Source organism: Crotalus tigris, unplaced genomic scaffold (genome assembly GCF_016545835.1).
Source record: "Crotalus tigris isolate CLP2741 ecotype Arizona unplaced genomic scaffold, ASM1654583v1 scf7180000023625.2024221, whole genome shotgun sequence".
NCBI lineage: Eukaryota > Metazoa > Chordata > Lepidosauria > Squamata > Viperidae > Crotalus > Crotalus tigris.
The window spans coordinates 161,652-178,323 of NW_024100087.1; the positions used below are offsets into that span (position 1 = coordinate 161,652).

Below are 16,672 nucleotides of genomic sequence, written 5' to 3' on the forward strand. Positions count from 1 at the left end.
CTTAAATGTTAAACTACCTGAATTAGTAGAGTGCAATACACTCAAGACTGTGTTAAGTAATTTTCACACACTTTTGCGAAGGAATGCTACAATTCAATGCAATCAGAACAACTAAATATAGTTGTACATGTAAGTTTTCCCTTCAGAAACAATTACAGAATCTGAATTTTAGAAATATTGTATTTCATTTACTATGTTGATGCAAGGAAAGCCAATGTCTAGATTATCTGATTTCTCAGATTATTTTGGAGGATGTTAAGAGCACATCAGGATCTCCTAGCTTCTCATTCATAGCATGTGCATTATAATTAATGGAAATTAAAAGGCTAGGCAAGATGACAGCAATACCTGATATGGTTTGATGAAATACTATAGAGGAATTCTACAGTGACCTTGCTATTATCCCAGATATGACTTGTTTGAAGGGCTGGATGAAAATCATAGGAAACCACAGACAGGAAAGAGAAGATGTCCCAGTGACACAATCATATCTTTTTTAATGCAAGAAGACAAATCACCTACAATGGTCACACTTGCCAATATGCAATATGTTTAGGAAAGGTAGTAGTTGGGTTCGCTGCTGAATCCCATGAGAGTGATAATCCACCAGTGCTGTGCAAGCACATGGAAATATAGAAGCATAGAGTCAGTTGGTAGCGAACAACATTGGGCTTGCTTTAAAGTCAGCAAGAATTCCAATAAAGAAACAGTACATAAAGACTGCCTTGATTTATTCTTACCTCTAATGTCACCATTTGCTTTGCCATGGCTCTTTCCACAGCTTCATACATCTGGGTGTTCTGTATTCCTAAGCCACAGAAGATAACAAAAGCTTCCAAAAACTGTTCATCATTTCTATTGAAAGCTTTTATTTTGCCTGAGTTTTCTTCCATCTTGTTTGCAAGTTGACAAACCCCTGGGTCATAATAAAAAAGAATATAACCAAATGATACCCTTGAAAAAGTACATAATTGATTAGAATTAATTACACATTTAACTGAAAGAAGCTATGCTTGACAGGGTAGCATGGAGAATCTTTGCCTATAAAGTCACCAAGAGCTGGACACGACTGAATGGTTAAAACAGTATCACACATTTACTGTATATTAAAATTTTATTTTTTCTTCAGAAAGAATAATTAGAAATCTATCATTTAAACTTTTAAGTGGTCCAGGGATTCAAACAAAAATTACACATTGTGCCACAACATTTTTAAGAAAATTAATTCAGGCTTTGTGGAAACAGAAGTTTAGTTTTGAATCTTCATGTATTGGTTTACATACTTCAAAAAATTTAACTAGCTTCATTTGAGTCAGTGGTGCTTACTTCTCCTTATATAGGCTGCTGAAAACAAAACATCAAACGGAACATTATAATATCCCAAGTCTTAATTTCCTTCTTCATTTTTACTATTAATAGACCTTTAGTTTGATGAAATCCCTAAAGACAATTTTTCCTTTACAAACTCATTAAATGTTTATAAGCATGCCAAAATGCTGTAATGAATATGAGATTAGCACACCCAGGGCTTGTATATTCTTATTTGAATATTGCAAATTATGTGCATATTAGTCTGCATTTTAACTACAGAGAAAATATCACTAGTTTATTAACTGACTGATTATCTGCTAAATTCAAGTAGGTGTCTTGGCATCATTCACTGTAAGTGCTTAATGTAGCACTTCACTTAGGAATCTACTTTGGAAACTCTATTATCTGGATGTACAACAGATCTATAGAATCATAGCTTAACTAAGAATTTATTCATAATGAACTCATCACAGATCATTGCCACCTTTCAGTTTAAGTCTGTTTAAAAATATTTTGTTAAGAAAGTGGCTGAAACTGTCCATATCATTAGTGAGTCACCGATAATCCAAAAGACACTGCTAATGTAAGTACAGGTACACATTCATGAAAGTCATAGTTATAAGCATCCCATAGAAGCAAACCAAATGGCAAAATACAAATGGGAAAACTGCTATTGAAATTAGAAGTTTTAATAATTAATAATTAAAATATCAAGTGCTTTCTTGTTTATTTAATACTATGCTTTTCCTTCAATAACTCCAAGGTGCTTATATGAGATCTTGTTTCCCTTTATCCCACAACAAACCTTTTACAGCTGGACTGTAAAAGAATAACTGATCCAAAGTCATCCAGTGATTTTTGATGAGTGATATTGGAACTGAATCTGGGTAGCCTCAATCCTAGTCCAACACTTGAATTACTTCACTGGCATTTGATGTAGCTCAAAGATGCTGAGAGGATCACCAACTGACATTTATGCTAATTTAATTTTATTCATGCTAATTTTATATGCATGCTAATTTTTATATTTTTTCGAAAATTACTTATTAAATATTTATATTTATATGATTGTCTAACTCAAACAATGTGACTCTGTGGAATGTACAAAATCGTTATACAAAAATACAAAAGAAAAACCATAAAATGAGTTGTATTCTACCAAAGGGGAGCTTTGCTCACCCAAGCATCTAAGCCAGGGGTCTTCAAACTTGGCCCTTTAATGATTTGTGGACTTCAACTCCCAGAATTCCTCAGCCAGCATGCCTGGCTGAGAAATTCTGGGAGTTGAAGTCCACAAGTCATAAAAGGGCCAAGTTTGAAGACCCCTGATCTAAGCCTTAAGTGCCTGAATAAAGACCTGAGGGGTCAGGGTGATAAAGACCAGCTATCTAGCACTGCTTGAGTGTTTCTCAGAAACAGCTGGGTAAAGATTGCTACTGCAGATCTGCAGCTTAATATCTGTAAAACAGCAGAAGGCAGATGAAGGCAGTGCTAATTTTGCTTAAAAATGACAATGCTTCACTACAATACACTGATTAACAACATTAAAAGAAGTACATTTTATCCTAATATGCCTTTCATTTGCATAAGAAAATTTCTTAAAGAAGAACTTTTTTGCATTTTATGTCAGCACATAATATGGGACAAGTGAAACAAAAGTCCAAACAAGTTTTCTTGCTGAAAAATAAAACTGGATTGATCTTATTTATAATAGTAGTCTATGATCTTTTAAGTTCTAGAATAGTGTTAGTAACTATGTTCCGTCTGCTCAGGATTCGGTGAGTCCAACTTTATTGTTAGGTTGGAGGATAGTGCTCCAAGTCACAGTCCACACAATTCTAAATTTCAGAAACTACAGCTCAGATGGTACTGTACTGAGCCAAGATCATCAGCTAATTTTAGGTGCTCCACTTTGCAAAAAGTGAAGTGTTTTTTTCCTATAGTAAAACTACTATTCTTTGTTTCATAATTCTATCCAGGATATTCTTCTGTAGCCCCCAATTCCTTAATCCAAAGCATCTTATTTGGAAGGATACTTTTATATTTATTCACTTGTTTTCCAAAAATATATATTTTAAGTCAGTGTACAAAATTTGTCCTTATGACACAATGTTAAATTCGTTTGTTTTTATGACATGTGGCTATGTCTAAGGATAGGTTATTAGTGAAGAATGATCTTAGAAATTTCACACATTGCTTTTTTTTTCAATTTCCAATGGGAACCAAATACCATCTATGTGCATAAACTGAAGCATAATTGAAAACTCCAAAATGTTATACCTATCACTTTATTCTTCTTTCCATTTTTTATAGGCGTGCAGAGCAAGCTTTCAATGTGCTGATTTGTACTGTCTGAACATTCATTCTGTTAAGAAAAAAATAAAACATAATACTTTATTAACTACATAAGAGAGCTTAGTATAGCAGTTATAGAACTGACCTAAAAATCAAGAGACTGTGAATTCTAGTATTCCCTTGGACTAAGCCCAATCAAAATATAGCTTGGGTTGATTACAAGGAGGCATTCAACTTCCTGCCACATGATTGGATAATCAAGTGCCTACAAATAACAATATTCAGTAGAAACATCAGAAGCTTTGTGCAAAGATCAACATCACACTACTGGTCAATGGTAATACACTGGGAGAGGTAAATATTAATAGATGAATCTTTCAAGTAGTCTCACTATCACCACTACTGTGTGTCATTGCATGATTCCTCTGTCAACAATACTGAACAATTTAGACCAGTGGTTCTCAACCTGTGGGTCGGGACCCCATTTGGGGTCAAACGACCATTTCACTGGGGTCGCCAAACAACGCAGTCTGCCATTTTTTCCCCCTTTTCCTTAGCTGTGCTACTCCCTTTTATTCTATTGGCTTTTGAAAGCCAATAGAATAGACTCTCTTGAATAGAGTCTAATTCTATTGGCTTTCAAAAGCCAATAGGAATTGTCCAGGCTGTCTCTGCCCTGCTGAGCCCGCCAAAAGTCCCATTCTGCAAACGGTGCTGCCCCAGTTGAGTAGTCCTCGACTTACCACCGGTTGGGGGTCGCAGCATTAGAAAGGTTGAGAACCACTGATTTAGACCATGATTATCAAATACCAAAAACATCTACCAGGTTATCCTATTCCCTTTATATGAATGATCTGAAGCTATATGGAAAAAAGGTGACTCGGAATATCCATAGATATATATATAGAAAAAGATAATCTGAAATAGAATTGTTGCTCAATACTGTTCATGTATACAGTATAGCCAAGATATTGCAATGGAGTTGGGACAGGAAATGTGCCACCCTTACTGTTAATAGGAAAAAATAATGAACACTGAAGGAATCAAAATGTCCTATGGAAATAACATAAGAGTCTGTATGAAATAGTTTACTACAAATACATGGACATCCTTCAAACAACATCAAGCACACTGAAGTCAAAAAGATTAGAAATGAATACATTATGACAATGAAGAAGCTCTGAAAGTTCAAACTCAGTGGAGGAAATACCATCAAGGCAATTAACACCTAGGCAATTCCAGTAATAAGATATACAGCTGACATAGTGGACTAGACTCAAGCAGACCTAAAAGCCCTGTATAGGAAGACCATAAAATCAGAAAATACAATGACCTGAAAACAGAAATAGAGGGACTGTGGCAAAAGAAAAAAAAGGTAGTACCAATTATCATCGCTGTCTTGGATGCAATTCCAAAACATCTGGAATATCACTTGAATGCCATCAGGATTGAAACAAATACCATCAATCAATTGTAAAAGACTGCTTTACTTGGAACAAATTATATCTTGCAACAATAGCTTTAACACCATCAAACAACAATATCTGAAAGGACTTAATAGGTGGGTAAAAATACCATATTCAGTCTAACAATCTGGCTGACTATGCTACCAACCATAATAATAATAATGCATCCTGTGACGATATCTGTAACAACATGAAACAACCTCTAATCAAGATCCTTGGGAAGAAGTCGATAGAGGTGAATAAAAATGCCAAATCCAGTCTATTTGGTTGACTGAGCCACCAACTATAATTATTAATGTTAAGTGGTGTGTGCTTCAAGTCACTCTTAACTCTTGGCACTTGCCTGGATAAATCAGTAGAATTTTTTTCAACAAGATTTTTGCTGTGCTTAACCACTGCATTCTTCCCAGGGATGAGAGAAACTTGCCCAAAGTTACTCACGTGGCTTAAGGCAGGACTAGAACTCCCACTCTCCTAGGTTCCAGCCTGGTGCCTTTAACCCTTACATCAAACTAGTTCTCAAATATAAATATAAAATATATACAAGTTTTGAATTGGTTTTGAACTTTTACAGTTTTTTTAATAATCTGAGTTTTAAGTTTTTATATTTGTAGGACATAATCACAACAGAATGGATAGATCATATATAGAATGTGACCAATGGAACTTATTGGTCATGCTAACGTAAATCACAACAATCACACAAATTTTGATAGTTGTTGCTCAGAAATAGATCAGGGGTCCCCAATCCCCAGTTCGTGGACCGGTATCGGTCCGCAGCATGCCAGCAACAGGTCCAGACAAACAAGCAAAGCCCCATCCATGGGATGCAGGCAGCACACAAAACCACGCCCCCTCCAGTCCGCAGAAAAATGTCTCTCCAGGTAATCAGTGCCTGGTGCTCAAAAGATTGGGGACCTCTGCTCTAGATGAAACCAAATATTCCAACCCAATGTTCACTTATATGTATTCTTTGCTAATATTCCCTTTACAGTTTGTTATTTCTCCAATAAGCTCATAATAGTTGTTTAATAAACATTTTAATGTTGACAAAATTATATGATTTTCCATGTTGCATTGCCTATCAGAAGTCCTTCAAACAATCTTGATAAGCTCTGTATCTCTCCCTTTCTCTTGTGTAGACATATACACAGACTAGATGTATATTTTCTAACACAATAATAAATATATCAACAATAATATATAAAATATATTTTGGTCTTTACTATAAAGGTGGATCTGAATTGATTGTGACATTAAAAATAAATACATGTGAAATATCAGTATCACATGTTAAGTTTCAGTTCAGAAGATTTATTACTTAAGTTCATACATAAAAATATGGTTACTAAATGGAAAACCCTTTCTCTATTTGCTGACAGACTATCAAATGGTGGGAATAATGGTCCAAGGAGGGTGGATAATAACAGCAATGGTCCAAGCAGGTTGAAAAGAAGCCTTCCAAGAAAGCAGCCACAGCTAGACACTAGCTGTTCATGTTATAATATTCCATACATTTTATGTCAAAATACACTTGCAACAACAAAAGCAATAACTAACAAAACCAATTAATCTAATTAACATATAAGATGCAATAAGGCATTGCTATTGAATGATACTGACATTGGAAACAATTAGTTCAACGTACTGAATATTTGCATGCCAGGTTGTTCTAAGCTCACTAGACAGTACTGGCTGTGTTAGTAAAGTCAACAGGCCACTCCTCTTCAGCCAAGGTGGAAATAGGTCAAACAAATAGCAGGATCCTTATTAAGAAGTAGGGAAAGAAGAACTAGCACACCAGCCGAAGGCCCTCCACTGATACAGTAAGAGATGGAAAAGCAGGCCCAAAAAGGCAGTGCAGTTCCATAAAACTCAATGGAGATTGAGGCAGATGCTAAAGCACAGCATGAGTACATCTATTTACATTTTATAAGCTTTTTAATAGAAACAATTGCTGGAAAAGGTAGTTACATCAAACCATATGTCCAGTCAATTTTTGTATGTTGGCTCATGTTACTTACTGTCCAAGGAAATCTTTTATCTTGGCACACTTGTGGAATATTAAGAGGCTCCATAGTATTCTTGACATACTGGGCATACATATAATTAATTTGGTCTGAATCATTGTTTCTGTTGAGATAGAAAAAGAAATGGACTCAGTTAACTGCATTAATTATCTACTCTTAGAAACACATTGTAATGGTCAATTAAGCATATGAAAAGCATGTTGTATCAATGGCTGATATTCCAAATAGTGTTACATAGATCTTATGAATGCTCTGGATACAGCTAACATGCTTGAAGTCTTGGATTTTAGTAGCTATGATGCTTAATCCAGTAATTTTCCATTCTGTAGTTTAAGTAAGTTGTCTTTGGGAAGTAGCCATGATAAACTTCAACATAATTTTTATTTTTAAGAAATACCCCACATCCTATGGGGAAGATATATATACACCTACCTCTAATCAGTCTTTAGCCTGATCCTGAGATCTGGAAGACTTATGCTACATCTAACTTTTGAGGTGCCTTCCATAAATTTAATAAAAACAACAACATTTTACATTTTAAAAAGGTCATTCCAGAGCCAGGAATGATCCAAATATATTACATACAAGGAAAAGTTATTAACAGGGCTTCTTTTCTCATAGAACGCCCAGAATGGAGTTCCAGCACCTTTTTTGGATGGAACCTTGTAGGGTAGGCAAGGTGGGTTGTATGAAGTGTGTGAATTCCGGCACCATTTTTTTTTTGTTTTACAAAAAAAGCACTAGTTATTAATGTACTGAATCAATGTTTAGAGGCCTTATTGAAAAGTCTAAAAGCAAGTACAGAGCTTAGATATCTAATTCCTTAACTGTCTTCTCCAAGATTTTAAGAACAAAATAGTTTTTGCAATGCCCTCACCAAAATCCTGAAATATAATTTCTGAATAACTAACTTGGTATTCTTCTTAATAGCCTTGTTGATTGTACAAATATTTCATTTAAAAAAACAAAACCATTTGCTCTAAAGAAAATACCAAATTCATTTTAACCCCATATCTTAGCAGTTTCATTGTTGGTTTAGTACTATTTACAACCACAATTGAGCCCAAAATTTCCATAGCTAAACAAGACAGTTAAGTCAATTGCGCTTCATTTTACAACTTTTTACCACAGTGGTTAAAAGAATCCCTGCATTTGTTAAGTGAATCATGCAATTGGCTTCCCCCATTGACTTTACTTGTAGGAAACCAGTTGGGAAGGTTACACATGGTGATCACATGATACTGGGACAGTGCAAAGGTCATGAATATATGCCAGTTGCGAAGTGTCCGAATTTTGATCATGTGACCATAAGGATGCTGCAATGATGGTAAGTGTGAAAATTGGTCACAAATCACTTTTCTCAGTGCCATTGTAATTTTGAATGCTCACTAAACAAATGGCTGCAAGTCAAAATACTGTACTCAAAATACTTTTGCCCCGGCCTGATAATCTTCCATTTAAAATTCATGCTCTTCACTGGGCAGATCACAAGAGCATTTTGAAGACTCGAGATTCCAAAGCTTTTTTTTTACTGTCATGGAGATATAGCTAAAAATAAACAATTTCAAAGCATCTCTCTGCAATGACTAATGTTTCATAAATCTGCTATTATTAACTCTTTTCTATTTGAATCATCCTATCCTTTTGTTTGTTTGCTATATAAAAAGGCTTTTTATAAGGCGTATGAGCCATTATATTAAACAAAATATTGGTCTGTATAGTTCTGTTTTAAGAAAGAGTAATTTGCAGGCTTCCTTGAAATAAGAATTCATAGTTTACTCAGGTTGTAAATTTGCAACTAGGCTGGTTGACATTTTAGTCTTAAACACATTTAATTTATACCTCATTTCATTCTGATGAAACACAATCAATAAAATTGCATTAGTTAGTAATTTATTCAACCAACAAAACTAAAACTAAACCAATTTAAATAATTGGTTAAGGATGCTGCAGAGTTAAGTAATAAAAATGGAGAAGATGAATGGATTTCTTGGATGTACAGATCTGATCCACAGAAGAGATAAAAGGGCAATGCCCTTTGAATGAGTTTGCATGACATGGTGGTTAACATAGTAGGCTAAGACTGGGAAACTAAGGTACAAGCTGCCTGCATGACTTTGGACCACTCACTATTTCTCTACTCAACCTCTCCCAAACTTTAGCTTTGAGGAAGGAATAGCACATACATCATCTTGAATTCCTGGAGAAAAGGCAAGTTATTTCTTTAATATATTTTTATTTGTTTATTATAGTTTTAGAAATACTCACAGCAAGGAATTTAATAAATTGATGAATAACTGAAGCTCAGATATCAGAAGCCCTAGCAAGTGGGTGAGCAACACAGCATTCATACAGTGGATACCAGGGCACCTATAATGCCACTAGGTGGCAGCCACTGATCTCCAGGATGAAGGAAAAAAGAAAAAAACACACTGGGAAGTTGCCTTCTAAGCTAAACTTCATCAAATTCAGAGCACTTTCCAATAACAGAAAGTTTACTGGCAAAAGAATGCTCTCTGCAGAATTAATGGCAGGCTTTCCACATTTCTAAATGTGAATTTTATGTTGGAGGATTAGTCAGCTCATATAAGAAATAGTTATAAATTGGGGCCACCCACAAATTGTTGGTATAAAGTGATACATTGTTCCAAAAAAGAAGAAAAAGATGTATATGCCACATCTCCAACTCTTCTATCTGTTAAGGCTGATCAAAATGAACACCGCCTCCTTTGCAAGCCTCACTGAAACTAATGTAATGTCTGAGCTAGCTATCCTTTTAAATGGGGTCATGCTGTGGTCATGTTTCTGATTGCTGAAAACTGATGGTTTTCACTATTAAGGAAAGGTGTGAAGCCATAAAAATCTCTTGAATCTAGTTCTTTTACCTTTTGTGGGTCTCACTGGAATCTTCTATTTCTTCATATTCCATGTGAAAGACACTGGAAAATGAATCCTAAATAGGAGAACAGAGTTTGGGCTTTGTTAAAATGTATAGTAAAATTGTTTGTATTGTAAAAGAGCATAATTTATTTATTTCCCGCCTAGTGAAAAATGATCAATGATTTACTGTATTTCATAAAGCATTTTAAGACCCATGATAAACAAAACTGACATATTACAATGGTTATACCATTTTTTCTAATTTATACAATATATCAGGCTCAATTTAATTTACTACATAATGAGCTTCACCTTGTATGTTGAATATGATGTTGATTCATACACTATCTTTTTTTAAATAGGGTATTTATCATCACTATCAATTTTAAAAAATGGTGCAATTCCAAAAATGTTTTTTTCCCATAGCTGCCATACAAGAGACAGCTCTTTTCCATGAATCAGAATAACAAACCTAGGAAATGACCATATCTTCAATAGAGCTTCTCTGATTGATTTTGATTAAGCAGGATCATGTTAACATTAGCAGTCTCTAACAACCAAGCCCAAATCTGTTAGGTCAGTGCAACACCTTAAATTGTGCCCCTAAAAAATTTGCAATTACTGCTGGCTTTCAGCATGGACATCATGTTTTTAATATAATAATGTTGTTGGCAGCCTAATTTCATATCAAGCTTCTGAATACTATCTAAGGGTATTCACCATGTAGTAGTCATGTTAGGATTTAACTAAGGCTTAAATAACTGTTGACTAATCTATCTGTAATTGTGCAGATACGCAATTACTGAGAATTTGCCAGTTGAGAAGACAGTCAAGGTCCATACTTACTGAACAGTCTTCATCCACTATGAAAATGGTGCACTTTTGCACTTGCATGAAGGAAATTATAGTGGCAGCTATCTTCTTCAAAATGACTTCTAATGATTGCTGCTCCTCAAATATTAAACTGGCAAGATCAAGAAGTACCTATAACAGAATTAAAACAGTTTTAATCAACTGAAAGGCAGATTCCCCCCCCCAGTAATTTCAGGGGTTCCTTTCAAAGAAAACCGTATAATTGCATTAATGTAAAGAAATAATGAATCACTCCTTGCAAGTTGAACAGAATGAACTTTACAAGTTCTCTGCCCACATATTGACAACAGTTTTACATTTTCATTTTTTTCCAGAACTGTGTACATTTTGACTTTACAGAGCATCTACAGTCTCCTTCCTACAAAATCTATAAACCAATTTCTCCAGGAACAGGCCCTTACATTCCTATAGACAATTTGTGTTTTACTACAGTATTATTTGGCACAAAAAAGGGATTATTCCAGTAGACATTATTTACTGTTACCAAAAGCTATTCGCTAGTTTATTAGATTGATAAATCTTCTTTCGCCCAGGAACTCGAGGCAGCCTATGTAAAAAAACAAACAAACTCAGTTTTACTCCCACAATAACAATTTTGTGCAATATGTTGGGCTGAAAGAATAAGCTTTAACTGGGCAAAACAGTTCATTATAGAGCAAAATATTTTGAACCTAGATACCTCAAATGAACTAAATTAAAAACTGCTTCAAAATCTGGGACCCATAACTTCCACAGAATTGAAATTTGGCAAATTTTATAAAATCATTTATGACATTGAAATTATCATAAATTATTTTATGATACCACATAAAATGGCATAAAGCATTTCCTATGGTCAATTCTTGATGTTTGACCATGATGTACAATTCTACATGGGCTACTTTCAAGGCAAATACCTCTCTAATCTCCCTCACTTTTTAAGACTATTTTACTGTATCAGCTATTGTTAAAAGCATTGAGAAATTTGGTAAGGAAATATCTCTGAAAAAACAACCCAAGGAGTCACAAATTTTCTAATTATCCATATGATGTTAGGATTCTGAACAACTATAAATATTTACCAGATATTATTAGGAAGAGGAGAGGAGGAGAAAAAGGATGCTAAAATAATTAGATTGACATTAGATTTATATTCTGAATTTCTACCAAAGAAAAATAGCATTCAGTTTATAATGTTAAACAGAACAGAACATCTTCATTATGGTCACTAACTAGAAAAATATACAGTTATACAGTAGAATTTACATAATACAAGTAGAAATCTATTAAAAAATGTAATTAACATGGGAAGAAACAAAAATACTGCTAAAAGTTTAAATACTAATAGCTACATTTTAAGATATACACAAAGGCATAAAAACACTCTCCGTTATAAAACAAGCTACTATAATGTTTTAGATAACAATTCCCAAATTACTTTCTTTATTTTTAGTCAGGTTGGATAACTATCTTGTTTGCTCCCTAATAATACAGTCTCTGAAACAGAATTTGCAACTTCAAAGTGATTGAGAAGAAATGAAATACTGAATTTATTTCATCTTTTAGGAACCTTATTTGAAATGAGTTAAATATACATAGTACATTCACAATAAAACCAGCAGCATAACAACCTGTTCTTTTGTTTAACAGACAACGCATCTCTGTAAAGGGAATAAATTAGGAATGTCATTCCTGTAAAGTTGAAGGTAGTATATTACAGCATACTATGATAAAGGTTCTATGATATTTTACAGAAGCAAGATTATTTAGCTGCCTCAAAAAGTTTACTTAAGATCCCCCCAAGGGAAAGGTTCAGCATTATCACTCTACAAATCAGTATATATTATCTGCTATATGACTATTTATTTAGCTTTGGCAAAAACCAAAGAATGCAAGCCTGGAAAAGATAGGACAATATTTTGTAATTTCACCTCCTAGGTCTTCTTCCAACTTGAGTAAATCTAATAACAATCTAATAATGACAGTGGAACTAAACCATGATGGAAATTTTTAAGTTACTAAGTGATCTTTCTTAACCAAATTAATTCTTCTCTGGAACTAGACCTGCCTCCAACCAAAGGGATACTGATGGATTCCAACAATAGCCTTCCAGAATATTTTTAATAGTAATTTTATTAAAAATTACAACTGCAAAAATAAAAACTAATGCCTACTAACAGGAAAAATAGAAATATATAAAGAAACATCTTCCCTCTTCATCAGAATAAACTATAAACAATTTTAATAACTTATTACCTTCTCTTAAAATATATCAAATGATCTCTTCTTCCCATATCCCCTCTCTTATCTATAAACAAATCCTTAAAGTCTTGTCATTTCAGCCATGACATCACAAAAGTCCATTAAGGGTTACTAGAAACATCATATCTATTTTAACCGTCTTCAAATTTTATTCCTAATAATCTTGATCTTTAGTAACTTCAAACACTGTCCTAGAACAGTGGTGGTGAACCTATGGCATGTGTGCCAAAGGCGGCACTCAGAGCCCTCTCTGTGGGCACGCATGCCATGCCCCGGAGATGGCAACTGTCCCTCTTCAACCAGCTGCCCGCTAATTCACCGAAGTCCCATGTGGCTGGATACATCCCAGCATGGCTGGTTTCCCTTTCCCCCCGTCCCATCCCTCCTGGCCTTGCATGTTCTCCTTTTCCCAGGCATGACCCACTGCATCGCCTCCTCAGCTGTCGGCTGGCCATCCAGCTCAGAGGCGGCTTCTCTGAACTGCTGGTGATGGGCTGCAGAGCCCCAGAGTGCGTCGGTTGAGGGGCTGGCAGGCTGTGGCTGACAGACACTGTCGACCCCCATGCGCTCATTGGCCTTTGTGTATGAGGGCTGATGGTGTCAGGAGCGGACGCCCCGGCCCCTGCCTTATCTTGCCCTATGACAATGGCACCCCCGCCGTGCCTCACCTTGCCTCACTTCACCCCGCAGGACAAGCCTCCTCCCCACCGCCCCATCTGCCAGAGACCTCCTGGATCTCACCCAACCCTGCCCGGCCCCCACAAGCATCCCTCCCCATGAGCAACATCAAGGTGACCACGCCTACCTTGGCTACACCCACGCAGTCTGCCATGACCACCACAGCTACACCCACCCAGTGGGCCACACCCACATGGCACCCGGCGATACATAAGTGGGTTTTGGATTGCAGTTTGGGCACTCGATCTCTAAAAGGTTCGCCACCATTGTCCTAGAACTTGATTTCTTTTCATTTTTCTTTCTGTTCTCACAAAATTCTTCAAAACTTTTATTAGCCTGTTTTGTAACCCCAATTTAGGAAAATTATCCAGTCATTCTTTTAGTTTATTTATACATCCCTTTTAATTATTAAGACCTTAGTGGGTTTGGGTTTGGGTTTTGTTTTTTTGTATATTTAGTGCAACACCTTTTTCCATGTCATTCTTGTAGTCTGTCATGCTTAAATTCACTTTCAAATTAGTCTCAATGATGCCGGATAAAACTTGCTTCTGTTCCATAGTGTCTTTTAAAGACAGTCTATCTATTTTGTATTCTGTTTTTGTAACTTGTGTTTGAGGGTTCTTTTCCTTTAATTATAATCTTCAGTTCCTACTAGTTCCCACTTTTTAAAGTCCTATCTTATATGATTGTTTTAAAGAACTCAAAACAAAAGCATTTTCCCATGGGAAAGATTCCAAAATCTTATTTCATTTTTCTGGATCCTTATTCCATTTATAGCTTTCAAAATTCAAAGTTATAACCACCCTCTTACTGTTCAACCCCCCCATTTTTAAATCATTAAATATGTACTAAAACTACTTCCAGTAAGGATTGAAGGTTACTGACCCAGAACTGTAAAACACGTCAATCCAAAGGTTTCTAATAGCCGAAGAGCAATTAACAAGCAATTTCTGAAAGTGATGAGAAAAGGAAGTATGCAACTAATACTGGAAAATGTAATGCTTAATATAAAGTCACTTGAATTCGTAAGTGCAGAAAACAAAAAGCCTCATTTGTCTGTCTTATGAAACAGAATATTTGATTGATTTTGATTAAATCAAATACATTCTTTACTAAATATATTCATAACCTACTGGGGATTATGTCTAAGGATGTTTGACTCATTGAGTCAATGCGTATTTATCTCTCTGAAAATGCCTGAACTGTGGCAGGAATGGATAAAACAATTTTTGTAGAATCATTCTCATGTTTTTAATGAGAAACAGGAGATACTGTTTGAGAAAACAAAGTAACACAGAATTATGGATCTGGTTGAGATTTTAGCTTGGTATGTTGATAATTTTTGCAAGCAACTTTAAAATCCTGGGAAAGTCTGGGAGCCCTATCCACCCATTTGATTCCTACCAATGTTTTTGCATACTGGTAAGGGCAGGCCAAGATACTTCCCTCTGTAAACAGTGGTAGAACATAAGCAATCCTTTAACAAAGTACATAGGTAGATGTCACACCTTCAAAGCATACTGAAAGAACAGTTCTGCCCTACCAGTTATAGTAAACACCCTATTTATACATATTGGGGAGCCTCAGTGTCTGAACAAACTTACTGAACAGGAAGGAATAGGATTTATTCCACCTCAAACTCACTCCAGAATATGGAACATATGACTACGGAGAAAGAGTTGTTCTGACTGTATCTTCATTTTTGTATTCTTTTAAGCATCTGACCTATCCCAAGAAGAATACATAAACAGAAGCAATATACTGTATTCCAAATTGCTTCCCACTTTTACTTTTCCACATTGAATCACATGGGAAAAGTGCATTTTCTCAGAATACAGTAGTTCTGTTATGAATCCAATCTTTCTGTTCAAAGAATTGAGAGGGCACAGTCCCTAACTGCAAGGTTAATGGAGAAAGTTGATCTCAGACTGGTGGATGATAGTGGATCAAGATGCTTCTCATGTTCTGGTTGTAATAAGGATTTCAGAATACAGTTAGTCCTTGATTTACAACCACAACTGAGCCCATAATTTTGGTAGTAAGTTGTTGCAGTCATAAACTGAATCATCACGTGACCAAACTTGATTTTACAATCAATTTTATGATATTCATTTAGTGAAACACATAGTAGTAAATCTGAATCCAGTTTATCCAATGGGTGTTTGTTTGCCTTTTTTTGTGGAAAACAGCAAAGAATTTCACAAAATACAATCATCCAACTGTGGATGTTGTAACCTGTCATAAATGCTAACTGATTGCCAAGTGCCTGAAATGCATTCATGTGACCCTGGGGGTAGTGAGCCAGTTGTAATTTTTAGGATGGGTCATAAGTAACTTTTTTTTAGTCCACTGTAAGTTTGAAGAAACATTAAACAACTGTAAGTTGTAAGTTAAGAATTACCTGTAACTAGAAGAGGTACAGATGTTCCAGCCTGTGAGCCAGATACAAACAGCAGAACTCTCCAGCCAATTGGTGCCTCACCACAGCAATTACGTTTGGAAACAGGTATTTCCAATGAAGTCCAGCATAAAGGTAGTCTATATTGGGATTTTGGTGTGGATTGCAACCAATAAGGGAAGAATTAAACTTCCCTCCTCAATGTCATTCTCTGTCATGCTACAAGGTATACTGACACATTGACATATTTTGTTCTCAGGAATTGTTAGGCCTATGTATGAATCCCTTGATGAAAGTAGGATGAAATTATGTCATCTTCTTCTGTGAATAATGATGTTCAATCTTGGTAGCTGATAACATAAAGGTTTAATTGGAGTTTACAGCAGGGGTGGGCAATTCATTTTCCCAAGGGGCCACATGAGAAATTGGGACTGTTGTGGAGGAAATGCTTACAGTGTGTAGAGCACTAGGATGCTTATCTGCCCTACTAGGTTAAACTT

The 16,672-nt window shown here is 35.5% G+C and overlaps 1 protein-coding gene across 5 annotated transcripts in view; it reads right to left on the bottom strand.

Moving 5' to 3' along the window:
- The window catches only part of PDE5A (phosphodiesterase 5A), a 122,358-nt gene that overhangs the window by 15,915 nt on the left and 89,771 nt on the right, over positions 1-16,672 (bottom strand). For all 5 annotated transcript variants that reach the window (XM_039320158.1, XM_039320156.1, XM_039320155.1 and 2 more), the window contains exons 6-10: positions 10,829-10,966; positions 9,988-10,055; positions 7,097-7,205; positions 3,592-3,676; positions 741-916 (exon numbers count right to left, since the gene is read on the bottom strand). In XM_039320158.1, the coding sequence (XP_039176092.1) occupies positions 741-916; positions 3,592-3,676; positions 7,097-7,205; positions 9,988-10,055; positions 10,829-10,966 (576 nt within the window). The remainder of the gene's footprint in view (positions 1-740; positions 917-3,591; positions 3,677-7,096; positions 7,206-9,987; positions 10,056-10,828; positions 10,967-16,672) is intronic.